The following is a 24,790-nucleotide window of genomic DNA, read 5'->3' as shown; positions in this document are numbered from 1 at the left end:
CTACTCTTATAATACTAATTGTTCCTAGGCTTCTCTAAATCACATCCACAGTGCATCTGATATTGTGTCTACATTGCACATATGGGAGTAGTTGGGTAAAAGGCTCAAACCAGTTGATTTACAGGACCCTTTCAAGAAATTTGCTAGTTAAACTAGCAAATCAACTTTGAGGTGCAGGGGAGAAGTACTACCCAAAGAATTAGATCATTTTCCACCCTGGGACTTAGCTGAGTGATAGCTGTCAAGGTGGTAGTTATTCAGTCGTATTTATTGAGCGCTTACAGTGCAGAGCACTGTATTAAGTGCTTGGGAGAGTGCAATACAATAAACAGATACATTCCCTACCCACAACAAGCTTACAGTCTGAATACAAATAAATAAAATTACAGATATGTGCATAAGTGCTATGGGGCTGTGGGTTGGGGAGAGCAAAGGGGACAAGTCATTGCAACGCAGGAAGGGGTGGGAGATGAGGAAAGGTGGGCTTAGTTTGGGAAGGCCTTTTGGAGGAGATGTGCCTTCAATAAAGCTTTAAAGGGGGGGGTGAGTAATTGTCTGTTGCATTTGAGGATGGAGGGTGTTCCAGGCCAGAGGCAGGATGTGGGCTGGGGGCCAGTGGCAAGATAGGTGAGATTGAGGCACAGGGAGATCTACCCTGGTGTTTAGTATTCATTCATTCATTCAATTATATTTATTGAGCACTTACTGTGTGCAGAACATTGTACTAAGCTTTTGGGAAGTACAATTCAGCAATAGAGACAATCCCTGCCCACACTGGGCTTACAGTCTAGAAGGGGGGAGACAGACATCAAAACAAGCACAGTGTTTGGCACACAGTAAGTGGTTAACAAAAACCTAATTAGGTACCATAATTACAAACTGGGAAGAATGTCGTCAGAGGATGAGTTTAAAAAAACAACGTTGAATCCCTTTAGATACTATTGGAGGTACAGGATAATGTGGGTGAGAGGTGCTGTGTGGCAGCAGAAATATTCATTAATGTGAAATTTCATTGACAGCGAAAGTAGCACTAGCAAGTTCTGAATAATCTTAGCCTTCCCTGAGAGGGACCTTTTCTAGGAGAAGCTCAGTATATTTTATAGCTTCCAAAATCCCCACAGCATCTATATGAATTAAATGTGGGTTGAGAATGGTTTCCATTTTACAGTGAGGAAACAGGCACAGAGAAACTAAGCAGTTTGTCCAATATCAGCACCTTGGTGGCAAAGCCAGGAATAGATTCCATCCCCCGAACCCAGTCATTTTCTGTGTTATTCTTTCAAACTCTTTCCACCACAAAGTTCATCTGGGGCAATTTCTGTCTTAGAGATATGGTCTGTTGCATAAACCCATTCTTTGTCCAATGCATATAACTCCTGGGTAGTATTGAATGCCCCAGTTAGCTTGGAATGGATTCTGTCGACCCATGTGCACAGATATCTTTTTCTAGAACCCAACTCCAGAGATCTTGTTGTCTAGAATTCTAGAGCCCAGTTCTAGAAATCCAGTTTTCTAGACCTCTTTTTTAAGAGTCCATAATTGCTGGTGTATTCATTAGGTTTTCTAAAAATCTCCATAAAATTTCTCCTCCTGGAATTATGATTTAAGATGAAACCCTTAGCTTGTGCATTAATACAACAAAGGCTATAACATCTTTATTTCTTGTGAAATAGCACTAGAAAGTGAGTGAAACAATAAAACCCAATAAACCCTACCTACTCACCTAAAACAGCATGGAATCAATTGAGGGAGGAATTGGAAAACCTGACATTGAACTGAGCAAAATGCAGTTGTTGTGACCAGCTCAGGTTCAGTAATAAATATGTAGAAAGTGTTCTGAAACCCATCGTGCTTTAGATTTGCTGGAACCTGGCTAAGTTTGAGCAGTGAAAAAAAGTCCGTGATAAAATGCCCGCAGCATCCTGATATCTGCAGAGGGGTTCCTTGTACCCCCGAGAAAGCCCCTCAGAAAGAACCTGCTGAGCATAATACCTAAAGCCAACTATCTCCTCATTCTAAGGATCAGTCGTACCCAAGTTAATATAGCTTGTCTATTGAGAAAACAAAACTTTTGAGTAACATGTTTGTATTCTCTGAGAGGACTGTAAGTCTTTCCAAAATGAAAAGCTTCTTATGCCTCAGAGCCAATTTCCAGTTGAGGCAATGTTGCCCAGTATTCAGAGTAGACTAATCTTACTCTTTTCAGTCCAAAGAGCAGTTCTGTACCCAGATTCCATAGGAATCGTTTTTTCAAAATAAGAGCATAAAGCCATCAGCAATGTCAATACTCCTCTAGACTGTAAGGTCATTATGGTCAGGGAATGTGGTTACTGTTGTACTGTACTTTCCCAAGCGCTTAGTACATTCCTCTGCACACAATAAGTGCTCAATAAATACGATCGACTGACCGGCTGACACATTAGTGAGCCTCTTGATGGGTAGGGATTGTCTCTGTTACTGAATTGTACTTTCCAGGCACTTAGTACAGGTCTCTGCACACAGTAAGCGCTCAATAAATACGATTGAATGAATGAATGAGACTTTTGGTCCTCCAGCCAAAGGTTCTGTCTCTGACGGTGGCAATGTCTGCTTGGGTAATAATGCTATTTGTGATATCTCTAAGTACTTATTATGTGCCAAACATTGCACTAAGTGTTGGGGTAGATACAGATTAAACAGGTTGGACACAGTCCCCATCCCTCATGAGGCTCACCTTCTAAATAGAAAGGAGAACAGGTATGGAATCCCCATTTTACAGACAGAGAAACTGAAACACAGAGAAGTGAAGGGACTTTCCCAAGGTCACACTGCATACAAGTGGTGGACCTGGGATTAAAACACACGTCCTCTGGAGCCTGTGCTCTCTTCACTGGGCTAGGCTGTTGCTTATACTTCTCATGAGCCCCACCCACTGTAACTGTCTGATCGGAAAGAAACGAGCTGGGGAATAGCAGATTAAAGAGAATAATAATAGTAATAGTGATGGCGTTTGTTATGCACTTACTATGTGCCAAGCATGGTACTAAACACTGGGGTATGTAATAAAAGATAATCAGGTCCCATATGGTGCTCACAGTACAATTAGGAGGGATAGCAGGGATTGAATTGCCATTTTACAGATGAGGTAACCGAGGCACCAGATCACACAGCAGGGAAGTGGCTGAGCCGGGATTAGAACTCAGGTCCTCTGGCTCCCAGGCCCGTGCTCTTTCCACTAGGCCATGATGCTACAGTGAAGCCATGTGGTGGAGAACCTTGAATTTGATTGTGAAGACATTTTGTTGGACACAGAGACAGAGGGAGCCAGTGGAGGGTTTGAAGGAGAGGAGGGATGTGGGCCTAGCCATGTTTCGGGAAGATGATCCGGGCAGCAGTGAGTAGTATAGATTGCATTAGGGAGGGGCTGATGCCATAATCTAGTCTGTAGACTGAAAGCTCATTGTGGGCAGGGAATGTATCCATTTATTGTTATATTGTCCTCTCCCAAGCACTTAGTACAGTCCTCTGCACACAGTAAATGCTCAAGAAATGCCACTGACTTGAATACTCTAACCTTGGGAAGGCCCAAATTTAAACCAGATGGTAGCAGTTGGGGTGGGAGAAGAAGGGGTGAATGCGGCAAATATTGTGTAGGGCAAAAACAGCAGGATTCGGCGATGGATCGAATGTGAGAGTTGAACAATAGTGAAGAGTCAAGGATGACTCCAGGTTTTCCTTCTCCATCCCTACTTTTCCCTCTAGTCTCCCCCTATGGGCTGCTTCAACCCAAATTGATCCAAACCCCTTTGAACCTCCATGATAGTTTTGGTCTGCGCAATTTACCGTGAGCTCAAATTCCAAATGCTTAGCACCTGCCGGGTAAAGAGTCATTTCTCCTTGTTTGTTTTGAAAGCAAAGCCATTTAAAAATGAAATAGCTTGACACAGTAACCCAAAGGGATTTTCTAAGTTGGCGGTGCTAATCAAAAAACAGCAAGACTCAGTAGACTAACCAACAGGCCAATCATTTAGTGCCCTGGCAATCTAATTTTTCTATTTGCGAAAATGAGGGGAAAATGATAGGCATTCCCCACTCAGATCATTGGCTTTCGATCAAGGGTGTCTACCGAGTGATTATAAAACACTTTAGGGGTGTGAAGTGCTAGGAAAATGCTAAAGAACACATTAATGAATTTCTACTAAAAGTCAAGATTTGGCCAATTGAAAACCCCAGGAGGATAAATAACAGTCCCAGGAAATAGCCATGTTGTGCTTCTGTTTATACATCTCAATAGCATGTTTGCAATTCTGTTTCTAGGCCCAAGAAATTTCTCCTAAAAAAGGCAATAAAAGAAGTGTGGATACATCCATGGGAAAGGGGAAAGGAAATATATACTTCCCCTGATATACTCCTTTTCTTCCCCCTGCTTCTGCTGTTTATAAATAATTTGTCTCTTTCCCCAGTAGATTATAAGGAGGTTGAGGGTTATGTCTTTGATATCTGCTGTACTTTCCCATTTTTCAGTTGCACATTTAATTACTTGCCTTGGCTACATCTCTAAATATTTTTTATGTTTGTAGGGAGGGAACATATCGCTTCTTTGTTTTATATTTTCCAAGCGTGTAGCAGAGTGCATTGCATCAAATTGGTGCCCAATAATAATGGTATCTGTTAGGTGTTTCCTGTGTGCCAAGCACTGTAGTAAAAACTGGGGTAGATACAAGATCATCAGATTGGACACAGTGCCCATCCTGTACATTCATTCATTCAATCATATTTATTGAGTGCTTACTGTATGCAGAGCACTGTACTAAGCACTTGTACATGGTTCCCAGTCTAGGAGGAAGGAAACTATGAGCCCCTCCTGGGGCATGAGCAGTGTCCAATCTGAATAGCTTGTATTTACCCCAATGCTTAGAACAGTGCCTGGCACATAGTATAAGGGCTTAACAAATACCATTAAAAAAAAAGAAGAGGTATTGACTCCCCATTTTACAGAGGAGGAAACTGAGACCCAGAGAGGTTAAGTGACTTGAACCAGCTCACACAATTGACAAGTGGCAGAACTGAGATCAGAACTCTCATAATATCCTGGCTGGATTATTGTGTCAGCCTTCTCTCTGATCTTCCTTCCTCCCTTCCTCCTGTCTCTCCCCACTCTAGTCTATTCTTCATTCCGCTGCCCGGATCATCTTCCTGCAGAAACACTCTGGGCATGTCACTCCCCTCCTTAAAAACCTCCAGTGGTTGCCTATCAACCTCCGCACGAAACAAAAACTCCTCACTCTGGGCTTCAAGGCTCTCCATCACCTTGCCCCCTCCCACCTCACCTCCCTTATCTCTTTCTACTGCCCACCCCGCACGCTCCGCTCCTCTGCCGCCCACCTCCTCGCCGTCCCCCGTTCACGCCTATCCTGCTGTCGACCTCTGGCCCACGTCCTACCGTTGTCCCGGAATGCCCTCCCTCCTCACCTCCGCCAAACTAACTCTTCCCCACTTCAAAGCCCTACTGAGAGCTCACCTCCTCCAAGAGGCCTTCCCAGACTGAGCTTCCCCTTTTCCCTCTGCTCCCCCTCCGCCCTCTGCTCCCTCCCCCTTCCCCCCTTCACCTCCCCTCAGCTAAGCCCCCTTTCCCTCTGCTCCACCCCCTTTCCCTTCCCCTCCCCTCAGCACCGTGCTCATTTGTATATATCTTTATTACCCTATTTTGTTAATGAGGTGTACATCCCCTTGATTCTATTTATTGTGATTATGTTGTCTTGTTTTTGTCTGTCTGTCTCCCCTAATTAGACTGTAAGCCCGTCACTGGGCAGGGATTGTCTCTATCTGTTGCCGAATTGTACATTCCAAGCTCTTAGTACAGTGATCTGCACATAGTAAGCGCTCAATAAATACTACTGAATGAATGAATGAATGAATGAATGAACTCAGGTCTTCTGGCTCCCAGGCCCGGGCTTTTGCAACTGCACTTTGCTGTTTGTCAGTGTCAATACTACTACTTAAAATAGTGTTCTGCACCCAAAGAATTGCACTGATGATGATGATGACCTCACGAGGGTCAGGATGGAGAGGGCAGGTCACAACAAGGGACAAGCAGATGGGTTTGGCATGGGAGAGGGGGCAGATTGGACACTGTCTCCTCAAAGACTAAGACACATATCTGGGGGAAGGGGGTGGAAGGATGCGGTAAGGGTGAGATAAGGAAAGGGGAGAAATGGGGCCAGACTGGAAGATTTCTGGTGCCTTTGCTAGTGCTGATGTTTGTCTTCTCTCCCACCCAGGAGCTGAGTATCACCAGATGCAGTGGTTCCAGTCTCAGAGGAGACACTGTTCTCCTTTGGGCGAGTACCTTTTGCCATCAGCTGACAGCGGTCGACATTAGTTGGACCGGAGCTACAGATTTAGGTGTTATAACTCTGATAGAGGCGTCTTTAAGGTATCCCCCCAAAATGACCATCGAAAAAGAACAATTTTTCCCTTTCCTGGATCCATTAGAAACCAAAAGAGAACATAAAGCCATGGAATTGCTTATCTCTTGCCTGCTTTGTGGGTTTTTTGTAAACGCTAACACTTGACTATCTCTGTTGATTAGTGTCATACAGCTTGCAGGGCCCTTACCAATAATGATAATGATAATTATTATTATTATAGTTTCTTGTAAAGTGATTACTATGTGCCAAGCACTGTTCTAAACATGCGGTAGATACAAGTTTGTCAGGTTGGACACAGTCCCTGTCCCATATGGAGTTCACATTTTAATTTGGAAGGAGTAGGAGTTAATCTCCATTTTAGAGATGAGGTAACTGAGGGCCAGAAAAGTTAAGTGACTCGCTCAAGGTCACACAGAAAACAAGTGGCAGAGCCGGGTTTAAGAACCCAGGTCCTCTGACTCCCAGACCTGGGCTCTTTCCACTGGGCCACACTCCTTCTCAGTGGAAGAATAGGGGAGGTAGGGACATTGGGAGATTCCCTGACTCAAGTTTAGCAGGGCTTTGAGTCCTAAAAATGCTTCCAAGACACATTTCTAGAACTCTATATCCCAGAAGCTTTTGGAGCAGATAAATTATTGGTGGAGGCAACCTGGGACCATGCAACCAGAGAAAGTAATAGGGCCTTGCTGTCATTTGGAACACTGGAGGCTCACAGTGAAGCAAATCCCCATGTAATCACACTGTGTTTTCTTGCAAAAGTGGCAGTCACTGCATCCAGGCCAGGAAATTCGTTGCCATGGCTGAGGCATAGGCCTTTAGGTCAGATGGAGCTCATTTTTCTGAAGTGTCTGAATCACCGTCAGTTGTGATTGGTAAATTCAACCCTGTTTTTAACATCATAGTTCTCTCTCACGAATCCTTTTATGAGGGCTGTTAGCAGGAGGGCTGTTAGCATCGGAGGCTACCTCCCCATCAAATGGAAACTTATTATCCTCAGCTTTAAAGCACTCAATCAGCTCTCCCTCTTCTACCTCACCTTACTGCTCTCCCCCTCTGCTCCCTTCCCCACCCCCCTTCACCTCCCCTTAGTTAAGCCCCCTTTCCCTCTGCTCCTCCCCCTCTCCCTTCCCCTCCCCTCAGCACTGTGCTCGTTTGTATGTATTTTTATTACCCTATTTATTTTGTTAATGAGGTGTACATCCCCTTGATTCTATTTATCGTGATTATGTTGTCTTGTTTTTGTCCGTCTGCCTCCCCAGATTAGACTGCAAACCTGTCATTGGGCAGGGATTGTCTCTATCTGTTGCCGAATTGTACATTCCAAGCGCTTAGTACAGTGCTTTGCACATAGTAAGCGCTCAATAAATACTATTGAATGAATGAATGAATGAATGAATGCCTCGCTCCTCTAGCGCCGGCTTGCTCACTGGGCCCCCATCTCATCTATGTCACCATCTGTGTCTTTCCCACGTTCTCCCTCTGGCCTGGCACTCCCTGCCCCTCATATCCAACAAACAACCACCTTCCCCACCTTCCAAAGCCTTAAGATCATATCTCCTCCAAGAAGCCTTCTCTGATTAAGCCCTCTTTTCCCCTACTGCCTCTCCCTTCTGCATCTTCTGTGTACTTGGATCTGTACCTTTTGGACACTTGGCGTTCGCCTGAGCCATCCAGCAAATCTGTACATAGCCATGATTCATGTATTTCTATTAATGTCTGTCTCCTCATCTAAACTGTAAGCTCATTGTTTACAGGGAAGGTGTCTAACCAACTCTGTCGTATTGTACTCTCCCATGTGCTTAATACAGTGCTCTGCACACGATAAGCGCTCAATAGATACAGATGATTGATGGAGCAGGATGGACTGCTTTGTGTTTCTGTTTCTCTTTTCTCCTTCCCACCCTCTGGGTATGGTGCTGACAAGCAGTGAAATGTCCATCAAGATCAGGTCAGGGTGGGTGAGGCGGGAGGGGAAAAGTCTACAGGAGAAAGCAGGAGATACAAAAGGCCTGTGTAATCCACAAACTGAATAATCACTCAGCACCGGATAATGGTGATTTTGTCATTAAGTGCCAAATACTTGAGATGTAGAAGCAGCTTGGCCTAGTGGAAAGAGCCCAGGCCTGGGAATCAGAGGACTGGGGGCTAATCCTGGCTCTGCCACTTGTCTGCTGTGTGACCTTGGGCAAGTCACTTCACTTCTCTGTGCTTCAGTTCTCTCATATGTAAAATGTGGACTGAGACCATGAGCCCCACGTAGGACAGGGACTGTGTCCAACCTGATTTACTTGTATTCACCCCAGTGCTTAGTACAATGCCTGGCACATAGTAAGTGCTTAACAAATACCATCGTTAGGACAGTGCTCTGCACACATTAGGCTGTAAGATCCTTGAGAGCCCTATAACTCTACTGGACTCTCCCAAGTGCTCTGTACAGTGCTCTACACAGACGAAGGGCTCACTGAATACCATGGATTAATTGATTGATGCCATTCCCTTTAACACTTCTGTGAAGAAGAATGACTAGAAAGCAGCCTTGGAGCAGACATATTCATCTCCTCCAAGCCTTCCTTGATTAACTCCCCACACCCTGTATTGAATCAACCCAACAGCCACCTCCAGCTAGTACTTGATTATTTATTTACACCTCTCCTCAGCATTTCTCATTATAGATCTTCAATTGCAGTCAACTGAAGCAGCGTGGCTTAGTGGATAGATCAAGGGCCTGGGAGTCAGAAGGCCCTGGGTTCTAATCCTGGCTCTGCCACTTGTCTCCCGTGTGATCTTGGGCAGATCACTTCTCTGGGCCTCAGTTCCCTCATCCGGAAAATGGGGATTAAGAATATGTGCCCCATATGGGACAGGGACTGTGTCTGACCTGATTAACTTGTATCTACCCCAGCGCTTAGAACAGTGCTTAGCACATAGTAAGTGCTTAACAAGTACCATAATTATCATTATTATTTGCAATATTCCGATTACTCTTTTGGCAAATATGTTGTTGTCTGACCCCCATTAGAGTGCCAGCTCCTCATGAGCAGGGAATGTTTCTTTTTCCCAACTGCTTAGCCCGGTGTATTACACCCAGGAAACACTCAATAAATGCCATTACTACTACTTAAAAGGGAAAATTAGCAACTGACAAATAACCCTGTCATCCTCTTTCAGGCTCCAAGGACTCTCCGTTAATGGGTGCCAGATTACGGACCGAGCTGTCAGTGCCTTAGTGAAAAAGCATGGGATCAGGTAACGCTCTTCGGCCTCCTCTAGACTGTAAATTTGCTATGGGAAGGGGACGTGTTTGCTTATTGTTCTATTGTCCTCTCTGAAGCACTTAGTACGGTGCTTTGTACACAACAAGCGCTCAGTAAATCCGATCGAATGAATGAATGAATTCTACCTGCATGCATGCATATGTTTGTGTGTGTGTGTGTGTGTGTGTGTGCATGTTCTAGAGAGGGTAGGGGTGGGGAGGGCACCCCTTTAGAGCTCTTAACCCACACCTGTGGAAACAGCATAAGAAACTATAAGTTCAGGACTACATCTTTTCACTCCACCTTGGGAGGCTGCTCAAAGCAATTATAGGGATTTAACCTCTTGATGAAGCCATGAAACATTCATTAATGCTGAAGAAATAGCTTGCAGTCTCACTGAGAGAAGAACAGTTAACATTAGGCCTGGGAACAAATCCGCGTGACTTTTATAAGACGAGCCATAGTTTACCCGCAGAGAGAGAAGACAATTTTTGATTAATAAATCAATAACATGGGGCATTTTGCTTCAATTTTCAGCAATTTTTCAGCCCCACCATTAATCCACTTTCGGAGACTAGTCGTGCTCTTCATTTCTCTGCCAGGGAGACACTCGACGTAGCCTAGTTCCTGAAGAACTGGACTGCATCAAATGGTTTTTTCAAGTGTTTTCCTTCAGGACAAATGAGGTGGGGAGATCAGCCACCAGATTTAGTACCAAGTGGAGTGAGGGGACATGGCCCAAATCAGAAACATGGAACTACAAAAAACAGAGTGGAAAAACAACAACTAATGCATCAGCTTGAGGAAGTCTAGCTATATCTCATAATAACACTTTTTAATCCATTAACTCTGGATGGGGGTTTTGGATTTCAGTATTCACATCAACATCACTCTCCTAAGCACTTGCGAAACATACAAAAGAGACACAGTACCTTCCATTTAAGTGTTCACAATCTAATGAGAGAAGCAGTGTGACATATTGGAGAGAACACAGGACTGGGAGTCAGAAAATTTGGGTTCTAATCCTGGGCCCTCCCACTTGCCTGCTGTGTAATCTTGGGCAAATCATTACTTTTCTGTACCACAGTTTCCTTATCTATATAATTAGGAAGAAATATCTGTTCTCCCTCAAACAGTCAATCAATCAATGGTATTTATTGAGCACTTACTATGTATGGAGTACTGTACTAAGCACATGGGAGAGTACCATAGAGTTAGCAGACGTGTTCCCTGCCCACAACAAGCTTACAGCCTAGAGGGGGAAAGTGTGAGCCCCCTGTGGAACAGGAGTTATGTCAGATCTGATTGTATTGAATCTGCATCTTGGATAATGATTCCATCCCGAGACTGCAATTACTATTCAGGTGCCATTTAAGGAGAGGTTATCTATCGGGGGGAATTATTGTGGAAGGAACCCAAAAGGAGTTCAGAGTACCTCTAGACCGTTCTCAAATATTCAAAACTTCTGTGTAGAAATTTAGTTTAATGTTTGCTTAGCTTGGTTAGTTAGTTTGAGTTAATGGGAAAGGGGAAGGTAAACCCATCATATGATTGTATTTATTGAGCACTTTCTGGGTGCACAGCACTGTACTAAGCACTTTGGAGAGTAGAGTAAAAGAAAAGACTTGGTGCCTGCCCTTAAGGAACTATACCTACATCAGTCAATCAATGGTATTTATTGAGCACTTACTACCTGCAGAGCACTGTACTAAGCACTTAGGAGAGTACAGTATGACATATTAGTAGAAACATTCCCTGTCCGCCACGAGCTTAATAATAATGTTGGTATTTGTTAAGCGCTTACTATGTGCAGAGCACTGTTCTAAGTGCTGGGGGTGATACAGGGTAATCAGGTTGTCCCACGTGAGGCTCACAGTTAATCCCCATTTTACAGATGAGGTAACTGAGGCACAGAGAAGTTAAGTGACTTGCCCAAAGTCACACAGCTGACAAGTGGCAGAGCCGGGAGTCGAACCCATAACCTCTGACTCCGAAGCCCAGGCTCATTCCACTGAGCCACGCTGCTTCCCTAGAGCTTAAGTCTAGAGGTGAGCCTATATACCTTACATACATGAGCAGAACATTCAGCAAGACCGACTTTGTGTCTCAGAAGGCAGAAAAATGACTGTAAACTCATAGACAGGGAACATGTCTGTCAACTCTGTTATATGGTCTTCTCCCAAGCGTTTAGTACAGGGCTCTGCACACAGTAAGTACTCAATAAATACCATTGATTGTTTGGTTGATTGATTCCCCCTCCTTACTGGCAATGAAATTCCTATCAGGAGCTGTAAGAAGGAATTTCCTACTTCTCAGTCCCTTGACCTCTAGTGGGAGCCTAAATGTGGTCCCAACTAGGCTCTGCCAACAAGATAATCTAATAATAATTGTATTATTTGTTAAGCGCTTACTATGTGTCAAGCACTGTACTAAGCTCTGCGGTTCGATAGATGCAGATCGGAATCAGTCCCTGTCTCACGTGGGGACCACAACCTAAGGGGGAGAGAGAGGGAAAACATACAATGACCGCATGGTTTCTCCAAGGAACTGATGGTCTCTTTAAGAGTCAGAATCCTGGATCAGATAGACCTATTGGTCTGACCCAGAAATGGTATTTCGTATGGTCTTTTAGGTATGATATTTTGGCTCAGATCTGGACCAAAGGGTATCCATGCAGGGAGTCAAATCCAAGCTTTTCTTATCATTTGATGCAGTACTGAAATTGTTGGTAGGCTGCATTAAACTATAGAAAGTTAAAGTTTGGGTGGCTGAAGGCATTTTTCTTCAAACCAAGAACATTATGAAAATAGTAGGCGTGGGCAAGAGGAGGGCAAAGAATAATTTAAATATCAGGTCAACTTTGTCCACTTTAAGTTTATCCTTGCATGCTTTCACTTACCTCCGCCCAGCAAAACTATTTCTTTACCCTTATTGACACCCATGCCCATCGCCCTCACCAGGTGATCCAGACATTTAACTCTCTCCTCAGGCCCTCTGTCCACCCGCCTCCCTCATCTCTTGCCCCCAGTGACCTAGCCACCTACTCTAAGAAAATTGACACCATCAGATGTGAGCTCCCTAAAATCACCCCTGCCCTTCCTCAGCCCCTCCACCCCCCCCAGTCCCCTCTTCAACTCTCCCATCCTTCCCAGCAGTTTCTTTAGAGGAGATCTCCTGCCTTCTCTCAAAAACCACCCCCTCCACATGTGCATCTGATCCCATTCTTTTGCACCTTAACAAAACTCTCATCCCCTCCCTCTTCCCTCCCTAAAAGTCATCTTCAATCGTTTGCTGTCCAGTGGCCTCTTCCTCACTGCTTTCAAACATGCCCATCTCCCCTTTCTTTAAAAAACCCTCTCTTGACCCCATGGCTCCCTCCAGTTATTGCCCCATCTCCCTCCTACCATTCCTTTCCAAAATCCTTAAGCAAGTTGCCTGCACCCGCTGTCTCCAATTCCTCTCCTCCAATTCTCTCCTTGACTTCCTTCAATCTGGCTTCTGCCCCCTTCACTCCACAGAAACCACCCTCTCAAAGGTCACCAATGATCTCCTTCTTGCCAAATCCAATAACCTCTACTCCATCCTAACCCTCCCTGACCTCTCTGCTGCCTTCGACACTGTGGACCACCCCCTTCTCCTGGAAACGTTATCCAACCTTGGCTTCACTGACTGTCCTCTCCTGGTTCTCCTCTTACTTCTCTGGCTGTTAGTTCTCAGTTCCCTTCTCGGGATCCTCCTCTGCCTCCCACCCCCTAACTGTGGGAGTCCCTCAAGGTTCACATGTGAGTCTCCTTCTATACCCACTCCCTTGGAGAGCTCATTTGCTCTCATGGCTTCAACTGCCATTTTTATGCAGATGGACACCCAAATCTACATTTCCTCCCTTGATCTCTCTCCCTTTCTCCAGTCTCCTCCTGCCTTCAAGATATCTCTACTTGGATGCCCTCCGGTCACCTCAAACTTAACACGTCCAAAACAGAGCTCCTTATCTTCCCACCCAAACCCTGTCCTCCCAATGACTTTCCCCTCACTGTTGGTGACACCTCCATCCTTTCTGTCTCACAAGCCCATAAGCTTGATGTTTTTCTTGACTCCTCTCTCTCACTCAACCCACATATTCAATCCATGAATAAATCCCCTCGGTCCCAACATCGATAAAATCCACCCTTTCTACTCCATCCATATTGCTACCACATTAATGCGATCGCTCATCTTATCCCACCTGGATTACTGCATCAGTCTCCTTGCTGGCCTTCCAGCTTCTGTCTTTCCCCACTCCAGGCCATACTTCACTCTGCTGCCTGGATCATTTTTCTACAAAAACGTTTTGGACACGTTACCCTGCTCCTCAAAAAACCCCAATGGTTGCCCACCCACCTCCGTATCAAACAAAAACTCCTCTCCATTGGCTTTAATGCACCCCATTTCCTTGCCCCTCCTACCTCACCTTGCTTCTCTCCTCCTACAACCCTGCCCACAGGCTTCACTCCTCTAGTGCTAACCTTCTTACTGTGCCTCCATCTCTCCTGTCTCACCACCAACCCCTGGCCTACGTCCTGTCTCTGGCCTGGACCGCCCTCCCTCCTCTAATCCGACAGACAACCACTCTTCTCGGCTTCAAAGCCTTATTGAAGGCACATCTCCTCCAAGAGGCCTTCTCGGACTAAGCCCCACTTTTCCTCATCTCCCACTCCCTTCTGCGTTGTCCTAACTTGCTTCCTTTTCTTTTCCCCCCTCACAGCCCCAAAGCACTTACGTCTTTTGTCATTTTATTTTATCCTTTGCTCTACCCCACTTCCTGCTCCAAAGCACTTATGTTCATATCTGTAATTTTATTTATTTGTATTATTGTCCGTCTCCCTCACTTTAGACTGTGAGCTCATTACGGGCAGGGAATGTCACTGTTGATTGTTGAATTGCACTTTCCCAAGCGCTTAGTATAGTGCTCTGCACACAGTAAGCGCTCAATAAATACAATTAAATGAATGAATAAATTTGTCAGAATTTGCCAGTGATAATTTTTTTCAGGGGAAAAGAGAAGATCAAAATCTGTTTTCCCCAATCATTTGGAATAGGTACCTACCTGAAAGTATTTGTGCTCATGGATTCATCTCCTCTATGTTCCATTAAGGGGCACATTGATTACCTGTTGGACTAGAGCTGGATGAAGCATTTTGATTAGGAGGTCTTTTGTTCATTTCCTTTTATTACAGAGGATAATTCATTGGACTATGCTGGGCCTCTCAGGAGCTTCACATCTGAATGGAGACAAGGATCTCAAAAAAGCCCCAGTGTTCTTTTTTCCCCAGTCTGTATTGATTATTTAGTTCTATGGAACACCCACAGATTTGGGCTTCTGTCTTAAAACTGGGGGAAAAACAAGGTTCCCAGACTATGGAATTGTTCATGTCCTTAAAAATTCAATACCCCAGCCCTTCATTAGATATGCCGTTGAGAAAACCATCATCATTATTTCCCTCAAGACAGATACATTTAGCTTTCCCTGGAGCTGAGGAGGTTTGTGCACGAGCTTACTGTGTGGGTAGGTGGACTTGGAGTGGTTTTCCCTTACGTCACTTGGAGGCAGCTGGAAATGGTAGCATGGCCTCCCACCCCTTCAGTGTTTGCAAAAATGCTCCACTCCCTCTAGTTCAGGTGGGTTCAATGCTATTGTGTACCAGCTGAAGAACCTGTGGGTGGATGGGGAGGAAATTTATGGATTCTGATGACCTAAGTTCATTTCATCTTGCAAACCTGCATCTCGGTGAACAGGTTGAGACACTTTAGTTCACCAATAGTTACTCTGAAGGAAAAACTAGATGAGTTGAGGTTGTGAAAACCCCACATCGGGTATGCTCAGTTCTGCCATCACACGTGCTTTCGCTATGTGTTTTTGGCTGGGAGGCTTCTTAGGAAATTAGGGGTCATTTGTCTAATTGAGCCTATTCGAGTATAGCACACCGTGACATCAGAAGCACCTGTTTGTACGCATTCACGCGTACGTGGGGTTGGATCCAACAAGTGCTACGAAGCAAGTTTTCCTTGCTTTGCAAGAATACAAGCACCATTTCGTGGGAGAAGTGGGTGTACAAATGTTACCCATGACCATGACTCCTGGTGTGACCAAGTTACTCAACCATTTTTATACAAACTCATGAATGCAAATTGGTATGTTTTAATAATTTTGGCATTTGTTAAGCCCTTACTGTGTGCCAGTCACTGTACTAAGCGCTGGGGTGGACACAAACAAATCAGGTTGGAAACACCGCTGTCCCACATGGGGCTCCTAGTCTCAATCCCTATTTTCCAGGTGAGGTAACTGAGGCCCAGAGGCAGAGATGGGATTAGAACCCATGACCTTCTGACTCGCAGGCCTGTGCTCTATCCATTATGCTATGCTAATTCTCTAAGGATGCTTAGCTCAGTAGGTTTTCTTTATCTCCACCTGACTTTCCTTCTCATCTCAAGTCATCCAAATCAATTTGTTTCCCAAATTAATTATGAAAGCTGTGACTTTCAGTGGGTGGAAAACAGAAACGGTTTGTATGTGGTGGTAGGGTAGTCTGTAAGCTCCTTGTAGGCAAGGATTGTGTCTCCAAGCTCTACTGTATTGTACTTTTCCAAGCACTTAATACAGTGCTCTGCACATGGAAAGAGTTCAATAAATACCATTGTTTGACTCACTGATTGACAAGAGTGAGTTATGAACTGCACTGATGTTGGGATGTTGTCACATATAACTTTGCTGCAGGCAGGGAAAGTGTCTATCGTTATATTGTACTCTCCCAGGTGCTTAGTACAGTGCTCTGCACACAATAAGTGCTCAGTAAATAAGATTGAATGAATCAAATGAATGAATGAATCTCACTTCCTCCCCGATTCCTTTGCCCTCTAGTCTCAGAAAGCTGGAAGTGTTTGGCTGCCATGCTCTTACTGCAGAGTGTCTAAGCTCCATGGCCCTCGAGTGCCCTCAGCTGCAGGGCCTGAACATTGGCAGGCTCCCCAAAATGACCGCCACCAGCTTGGCAAAGATAGTGATGCGCCTGCAAGAAGTCACCTCTCTCAGTGTCACTGGCCTCCATATGGTAAGGTTCTTTGGACACACACCTGGCTATCATTGAGTTTTACATCCAGGTTCTTCGACGGTCACCGCTCCTTTGCAGCATGCCAAAGGATGGAACAGATTTTAATTTGTTTGTGCATAAGTCTCTCAGTTAAGACGTTTTCTGTATTTGTCTTCCTGTTGGTCAAAAAATATTTGATGGTTGCCCATATGTCTCTGCATCAAGCAGAAACTCCTCACTTTCACAGTCCATCAACTCTCTCCTCAATACCCTCTCCTCATTGCTCTCCCACTGCAGTCCAGCCTGCCCTCTCCCTCACCTTTGACCCCTTGCTCACGCTCTCCCTCCTGCATGGAACTCCCTTCCTCTTCACATCTGGCAGACCCCGGCTCTCTCATCTTCAGAGCCCTTCTGTAACCTCATTTCCACCAGGAAGCCTTCACTGACTAATCACTCATCTTCCCCCCGCTCCCGGACCCCATTTCCCTTCCTATAGCATCACCTATGCACTTGGGTCCGTACCCGCTAAAAACATAGATACTACCCCCTCCCCACCCGACACAGCACTTATGTACATATCCTTATACTCTGTTGCTTCATCTACCTGTAATTGATTTTGGTGTCTGTCTCCCCTGCCAAACTAAGATCCTAAAGGGCAAGGATTGTATATACCAACTCTCTCCTCTGCCAAGTGCTTTGTACAATGTTTTGCACAGAGTGTGTGATAACCTATCTTCCTATTTATCCACTCACTTCTTCCACTATGTTGCAGTTTGCCCACTTTGTTCCTCTCACTGCATCTTGTTCTCATCTCTCTTACACAGATCTCTTGTCCACATTCTCTCTATTGACTGTAAGCTTCATTTGTATTAATGTCTGTCTCCTCCTCTAGACTGTAAGCTCACTGTGAACAGGGAATATGTCTATTTATTGTTATATTGTTCTCTCCCAAGTGCTTATTGTAGTGCTCTGCACACACTATGTACTCAATAAATACAATTGACTGACTCACTGACTGACTGGATTTCCCTTCCCTTTCACATCTGACCACTGCTATCCCCATCTTCAAAACTATCCTGAAATCATATTTGTTTGTTTGTTTTTCATTGTGTTTTTATGGTATTTGTTAAGCACTTACCAAGTGCCAGGGACTGAACTAAGTAGGAGGGAGTAGGATTTAATCCCAATTTTACAGATGAGATAACAGAAGCCCAGAGAGCAGTAGGTTGCCCAAGTTTGCAGAGCAGATAAGTGGCAGATCTGGGATTAGAAACCAGGTCCTCTGACTTCCAGGCCCATGCTCTTTCCACTAGACCACACTGCTTCCCCTCCCACATCTCCCCTAGAAAGCCTTCCCTGATTCATCTCTCACTTTTCAGTTCTGCCAATTGCTTGCTGTGTGACCTTGGGCAAGTTGCTTAACTTCTGTGCCTCATTTTTCTCAACTGTAAAATAGGGACTCGATACATGTTCTCCCTCATACATAGGCTGCGAGCCTCACATGGGTCAGGGACTGTGTCCGATCTGATAAACCTGTTTTTACCCCAATATTTAGAACAGTGCTTGACACATAGTAAGCATTTAACAACTATCATAACTTCCCACCCTTTACATCCCCTGAAACAGTCACTTCAACACTTCCCTGTTACCTAGGTACTTGGTGACTCCCCCAACCGGCCCTTTAGCACTTTTGTAAAAATCTTCACGCTCTTTTTGCTTCCTCCTACCTGTAATTTATTTTAACATCTGTCTCCCCCACTAGATTGTAAGCTCCTTGAAAGCAATGATCAGGTCTATTAATTTTATTGTGCTTTCCCACCTGCTTAGAAAAGTACACTCTACTCCAACAGGCACTGAATGAATACTATGCAGTAGTGACCCAGAGGTATGGACTCAGAATCAGAGACAAAGACAGGGAGGTTGAGCCAGAGGCAGGTGATCCATGATGCTAGACACAGCACCCAGGTGCAGAGAATCAGGCATAGGCAAAGGCTGAGTCAGAGACAGATGGGAAAAAAGAAGCAGGCAGATACTCAAAACAGTAAGTAGCCTGGAGAGAGGGCATAACTTCCTGGATAGAAGAAACCCAGTTAGTGGAGACTTATTTGGGAGAAGGTGGGGTACAGCAGTTAAATCTTTTTTATTGATCCGTGATAACAGGAAAGTATCAGTTAGTGAACAGAAAAGAGAAGCAGCAGGTCTAGTGAAAAGGGCATGGGTTTGGAGTCAGAGGATCTGGGTTCTTATCCTGGCTCTGCCACCTGTTTTGGGCAAGTCAATATTTCTGTTCCTCAGTACTTGTCTTGTCTTATGCCGTCGAGTTGTTTCTGACCCATAGCGACACCACAGACACATCTCTTCCACAGTGCCCTGCTCTCCACCTGCAATCGTTCTGGTAGTGAATCCAAAGAGTTTTCTGGGTAAAAATCCAGAAGTGGTTTACCACTGCCACCTTCCACGCAGGAAACTCGAGTCTCCGCCCTTGTCTCTTTCCCATGCCACTGCTGCCCAGCATGGGTGAGTTTTGACTTATAGCAGATTGCCTTCCACTCGCTAGCCACTGCTAGCAGTGGAATGGATAGGCCTCTGCTTGACTCTCTCTCCCATACCAAGACTGGTAGAGTACTGGAAACTCTCCAGGGGCGATGCTGGGAGGGGGTACCTCAGTTACCTCAATGGAAAAATGGGGATTAAATTCTCTTTAAATCAGGAGCCTCATGTGTGACAAGGACTGTGTCCAACCTGATTAACTTGTATCCTGTATCCACCCTAGTACTTACTACAGTGTTTAGAAGTTAGTAAGCACTTAAGAAGTACCATTTAAAAAAAAAGTCTGCTTTGGGAATCTCCCAACAATCTTCAAGGTTGACAATTGAGGTCATGAGAAATCCAGTCTGGACTTATTTCAAAGCAAACAAGGCTTGTTGTTGGTTGGTTTTTTTTTTTGAAAATTCTCATTTTCATTGTCTCAGTTTTCCTCCCACTCTACCGCCACTGAATTCTCTATTCTGGATTTTGACGGAGGAAGGACATGGTGAATGAAGGAGGACTCAGAGAGTTGAAAGCATTTTTCCTTGAGAAATTCTCTCCACAGACCCTTGCTCATCCTATTCCTCCAGTTTGGAACTCTTTCTCCCCAGTTCCAACAGACCACATCTCTCCCCGTTTTCAAAGTCCCCCTAAAATCCCACCTCCTCCAAGCTCTCTCCCATTAATTCTCAGCAACCCAGGTCATCTAAACCTTTCAGCCATCTTTAGAGCCCATGAATTTATTAATACCCATCCTCAGCCATTTGGAATGTAAATTTGCTCAATTGTACTTTTGAGTATTTATTTTGACTAATCTAAGCTCAGTGTAATGTACCACACAGAGTGGATGCCCAATTAATGATATTACTGCTTGTTGTAGGCAGGGAGCATGTTTATCAACTCTGTCATATTGTACTCTCCCAAGCACTTAGTATAGTGTTCTGCACAAAGTAAGCACTCAATAAATATGATTGACTGATCGATTACTACTTCTGGGGAACAAGCTTTATATTGTTTTGGCTACAGCACTGAGTGATTCCTTCCAGTGTGAGCAATAGACATGCCTTACAACGCAAAGACCAACAAATGGGTACAAGAAAGATCTTACTTACTGCAGCTCAAGTTGCAGGGTAGGTTTCTTTTTGATTTTAATAAAGTGTTGATGATGGTTAGTATAAGGGAATACACTTGGCCATAATCAAAAGAACATGTTTCCATTTTACATTTAGCTTTGCAAATTTTGCCCTAATAATAATAATGATAGTAATGATAATAATGATAATGGTGATATTTATGAAGTGCTTACCATGTGCTAAGCACTGTCCTAAGTACTGGGGTAGATATGAGGTAACCAGGTCACACATGGAGCTCAAAGTCTAAATAGGAGGGAGAACATCGTGATAACAACTCACTGGTATTTTTAAGAAAATAAAGCAGTTTGGCCTGGCGGAAAGGGCCTGGGCCTGAGCTCTGCCACTTTCCTGCTGTGTGATCTTGGGCAAGTTGCTTAACTTCTCTCTGCCTCAATTACCTCATCTGTAAAGTGGGGATTAAGTCTGTGTGGGACAGAGACTGTGTCCAACCCAATTTTCGTGTATCTACTCCAGTCCTTAGTAGAGAGCCTGGGACAGTAAACACCAAAAACCATTTTAAAAAAACTGAAAAAAAACCCAAAACCATGGGCTTTAAGACCAGGAATCCAGTATCATGGACTTAGTGATTCACATAATAAATCTGACAACTAGCTACTTACATTATTCCTGGCTTCTCTAGTTCTTTCTCCTCTCTGATTTTATTTTTGCTTTGGGAATTAATGCCTTTTGAATGTCTGTGATGAACCTAGATGGTGATTTTATTCTCTTTGTATATCTCTCTCTGTGTCTCACACACACACTGTCTCTCTCCTCGTTATATCCTGGAGCAGGAGAGACAGCTGTGTCTTGAAGGAATGTTTATTTCCCTTATCTTTCCTAGGTGAGGGATCCTGGAGTCCATCTCATTGCGACTCAGTGCCCTAAGCTGTCTCGTCTGGTTCTCAGTTCCTGCTCTCAGATAACAGACACGAGCCTGCTGGAGATCAGCACCTACCTGTGCTCGATCAGGTACTCTACCAACACCCCCACCAACATGTCAGGTAGATGAGCTTGTTGTGGGAAGGGAATGTCACTGTTTTTTGTTGTCTTGTACTTTCCCCAGCGCTTAGTACAGTGCTCTGCACACAGTAAGTGCTGAATAAATATGAATGAATGAATGAATGCTCAGGTTGTACTTCTATGGACCTGCCCCTCCTCTGAGGTCAAAGTACTAAGTACTTGGGAGAATACAGTAGAGTTGGTAGAAATCATCCCTGCCCTCAAGGACCTAACTTTCTACTGTGTGTAGAACACTGTTCTAAGTGGGAAAGTACCATGCTTAGTAGACATGCTCCTTGCCCTCAAGGTGTTTACAGTCTATCTTAACACCTCCCTTTTCCACTTCCCTAGTCCTACACCTTTTCCCTGCTCACTGTGGACAGGGGATGTATCTGTTTATTGTTGTACTGTACTCTCCCAAGTGCACAGTACAGTGCTCTGTACACAGTAATCACTCAATAAATGCAACTGACCGACTGACTGACTCTCCCCATCTCCCCTTCGTCCCCTCAGGAAAATGGACCTTTAGAGGAGGTCACCACTGGTCATATCCAGTGCTCTGTTTGGCTCTGATGGCCACTGGGATCAGGAATAGAGGGGCTGCCCCGGCACTACAGAAGTGAGGCCTAGTGGAAAGAGCATGGCACTGAAAGTCCAATGAGCTGGACTCTAATCCCAACTCTGCCGCTGACCTGCTGGGTTACCTTGGAAAAGTCACATAACCTTTCTGAACCTGTTTTTCTCATTTGTAAAATAGAGGACAGATCTCCGCTGTCCCACCCTCTTAGATTGTGAGTTCCATTTGCACTAGGGCCTGTCTGATCTGATTAGCTGGTATCTGCCGCAGTGTCTAGCAGAGTGCTTGACATGTAATATTTGTAATAATAAAAGAGAAATCCATCCTGAGCAAGAAGAGGCCAGTAACCTGGAAGGCAGGTTACTGCATACCCCACCCCAAGTAAAAATGGTGCATGCAGTCTGCCAGGGTCCAGGATCCAATTGATTGATTGAATGATTTGGAAAAGTTTTAAAAGGATATTTTTTTCAAGCCATACAAACCCATACCTTCTCAACAGCACATTCAGCTCAAATCTAGGAAGGCATTTTTGAACATTTTTAGGGTTCTGTAGTCACAATTCTAAATGAGAATGCAAACTCACTTTATGTAGAAAACTGCAGGAATGTTTCCTCAGATAGAGAGAGAATTCCTCCATTTAGGGATCATCTCCCAATTACCTCTCAATCGATCAGTCAGTCATATTTATTGAGCATTTACTGTGTGCACAGCACTGTACTAAGCATATGGGAGAGTACAATATAACAGAGTAGACACATTCCCAGTCAATCGATCAATTAATGGTATTTATTGAGTGCTGACTCTGTGCAGAGCACTTTACTAAGCACTTGGGAGAGTACAGTACAACAGAGTCGATAGACATGTTCCCCATCCACAGTGAGCTTGAAGTCTAGAGGGGGAGACATACATTAATATGAATAAATAATTTACAGATATGTACATAGGTCCCATAAGGCTGAGGGTGGAGTGAATATCAATAATAATAATAACGTTGGTATTTGTTAAGCGCTTACTATGTGCAGAGCACTGTTCTAAGCGCTGGGGTAGATACAGGGTAATCAGGTTGTCCCACATGAGACTCACAGTTAATTCCCATTTTACAGATGAGGTAACTGAGGCCTAGAGAAGTTAAGTGGCTTGTCCACAGTCACACAGCTGACAAGTGGCAGAGCGGGGATTCGAACCCATGACCTCTGACTCCAAAGCCCAGGCTCTTTCCACTGAGCCACGCTGAAGTGCCCAAGTGTCTCTACTTTGCCCAGTACTGTGTAAGGAGGTGTCTGTAAATGTTAACTTCACTCCAAGCATAAGGAGGTGTCTGTAAATGTTAACTTCACTCCAAGCATAAAGTCCCCAGAAGAGAGGCCACTGTACCTTAAATATATTTTGTTTCACGCTTTAGTTTACTTTCTGAGTTTATCAGTGAGTTCTTATTCAGTGGGTAACTGAGTTGATTAAGTAACTCAAAGCAGCCCTTAGGGGCAACTCTTTGGTAGGGTGTGTGTCTGTAGTTGAGGGTCTACTAACTGTAGCTCAGAGTTTATTTTGTTTTTAAACCACACAGGCATCTTGATGTGAGTGGGTGTAAAAAAGTGACAGATACAGGAATCCAGGTTTTGGCAAGAAGCTGCGACCAGCTTTGCTACCTTGATCTCAGCTCCACAAGAATAAGCAAAAGAGGGTAAGAGATTTCCAGGCAATTCATAGTCCCACATCTCTAGAGTTTTGCCTTCCAACTTTGTTCTTTCATTTCTCCTCTTATTTTCTACTCCCAGTTCATTCAAAAATTGAACTGTGGTAAGGGTTATCCGTTTCAGTCCTTGTTCTGGTCAGGTTAAACTTGGAATCTGCGTAGGGCCCTGAGAAGGTGATCTTGGAACCCGAATCATGTAGTCATCCCAAGATCTGCTGCTCACTGATTGTTCTGATAGTTTCTATTTCTGTTTTCCTTTTATTCTGTTGCTGATGAATCTTCAAACTACATGTTCTAGGATGGATTTGGATTTTAACTTATGGGAGGTAGTGAGGTCTAGTGGAAAATGTATGAATCTGGGAGTCAGGAGACCTAGATTCCAGTTCTGCCTCTGCCCCTAGTCTGCTGTGTGACCCTGAACAAGTCACTAAACCTCTCTGAGTATCTACGATCTTATTTGTCAAATGGGGTTAATAATACCTGCCTCTTTCTACCTCATAGAGATGCTGCGGGGCTGAAATAAGTTAAATGTGGAAGTGCTCTGAAGATAAATAAATGTGTTCTCCACTTAAGATGTTTTGAGTTAAGATGAATGGCATTTGCAATGCTACTAAATTATCATTTCAGCACTGCAACATGTGAGTTGATTTTACAACACTAGCCTCTTTTGTGGCACTACTCCTGGGAGCGTGGGGAAGGAAGAGCAGGGGAACACAGGAACCACAGGGAAATGGGGTACCAATCTTTAAAGTCACATTGCAGGGTGACAAGAGAGGAAGTGTAAAGGTGGGGGTGGAATGGGAGACAGAGTGGGGGCGCGGGTGGTGGTAGGGCTACCTGAAGGCCAGGTGGGCTACGGAAGATCAGCAAGTCCATTTTACATACGGAGAAGTAAAAATTGGACTCAAATGCATTAAAATAGCTACATTAATCAGTCAGTCATATTGATTGAGTGCTTACTGTGTGCAAAACACTGTACTGAGCATTTGGGAGATACTGCAGATTTGTTAGTCATGTTCCCTGACCACAAGGAGCTTACATTCTAGAGGGGAAAACAGACATTAAAATAAATTATGCATAGGTACCTAAGTGCTGTGGGGATGAGGTTAGGGTGAATAAAGGGTGCAAATC

General features: G+C 44.4%; 1 protein-coding gene across 1 annotated transcript; it reads left to right on the top strand.

Moving 5' to 3' along the window:
• Positions 1-8,269: 8,269 nt before the first annotated feature.
• On the top strand, positions 8,270-23,821 carry LOC114807885 (F-box/LRR-repeat protein 7-like). The gene is made up of 7 exons (XM_039910757.1): positions 8,270-8,358; positions 9,579-9,656; positions 12,297-12,329; positions 16,560-16,749; positions 21,232-21,359; positions 23,531-23,647; positions 23,800-23,821. Exons 1-7 carry the CDS (start codon positions 8,270-8,272, stop codon positions 23,819-23,821), a joined length of 657 nt encoding a protein of 218 aa, XP_039766691.1.
• The last annotated feature ends 969 nt before the right edge of the window (positions 23,822-24,790 follow it).

Source organism: Ornithorhynchus anatinus, chromosome X5 (genome assembly GCF_004115215.2).
Source record: "Ornithorhynchus anatinus isolate Pmale09 chromosome X5, mOrnAna1.pri.v4, whole genome shotgun sequence".
Lineage (NCBI taxonomy): Eukaryota > Metazoa > Chordata > Mammalia > Monotremata > Ornithorhynchidae > Ornithorhynchus > Ornithorhynchus anatinus.
The sequence above is the reverse complement of the archived record's forward strand: the minus strand, read 5'-3'. Positions and strand labels throughout refer to the sequence as shown.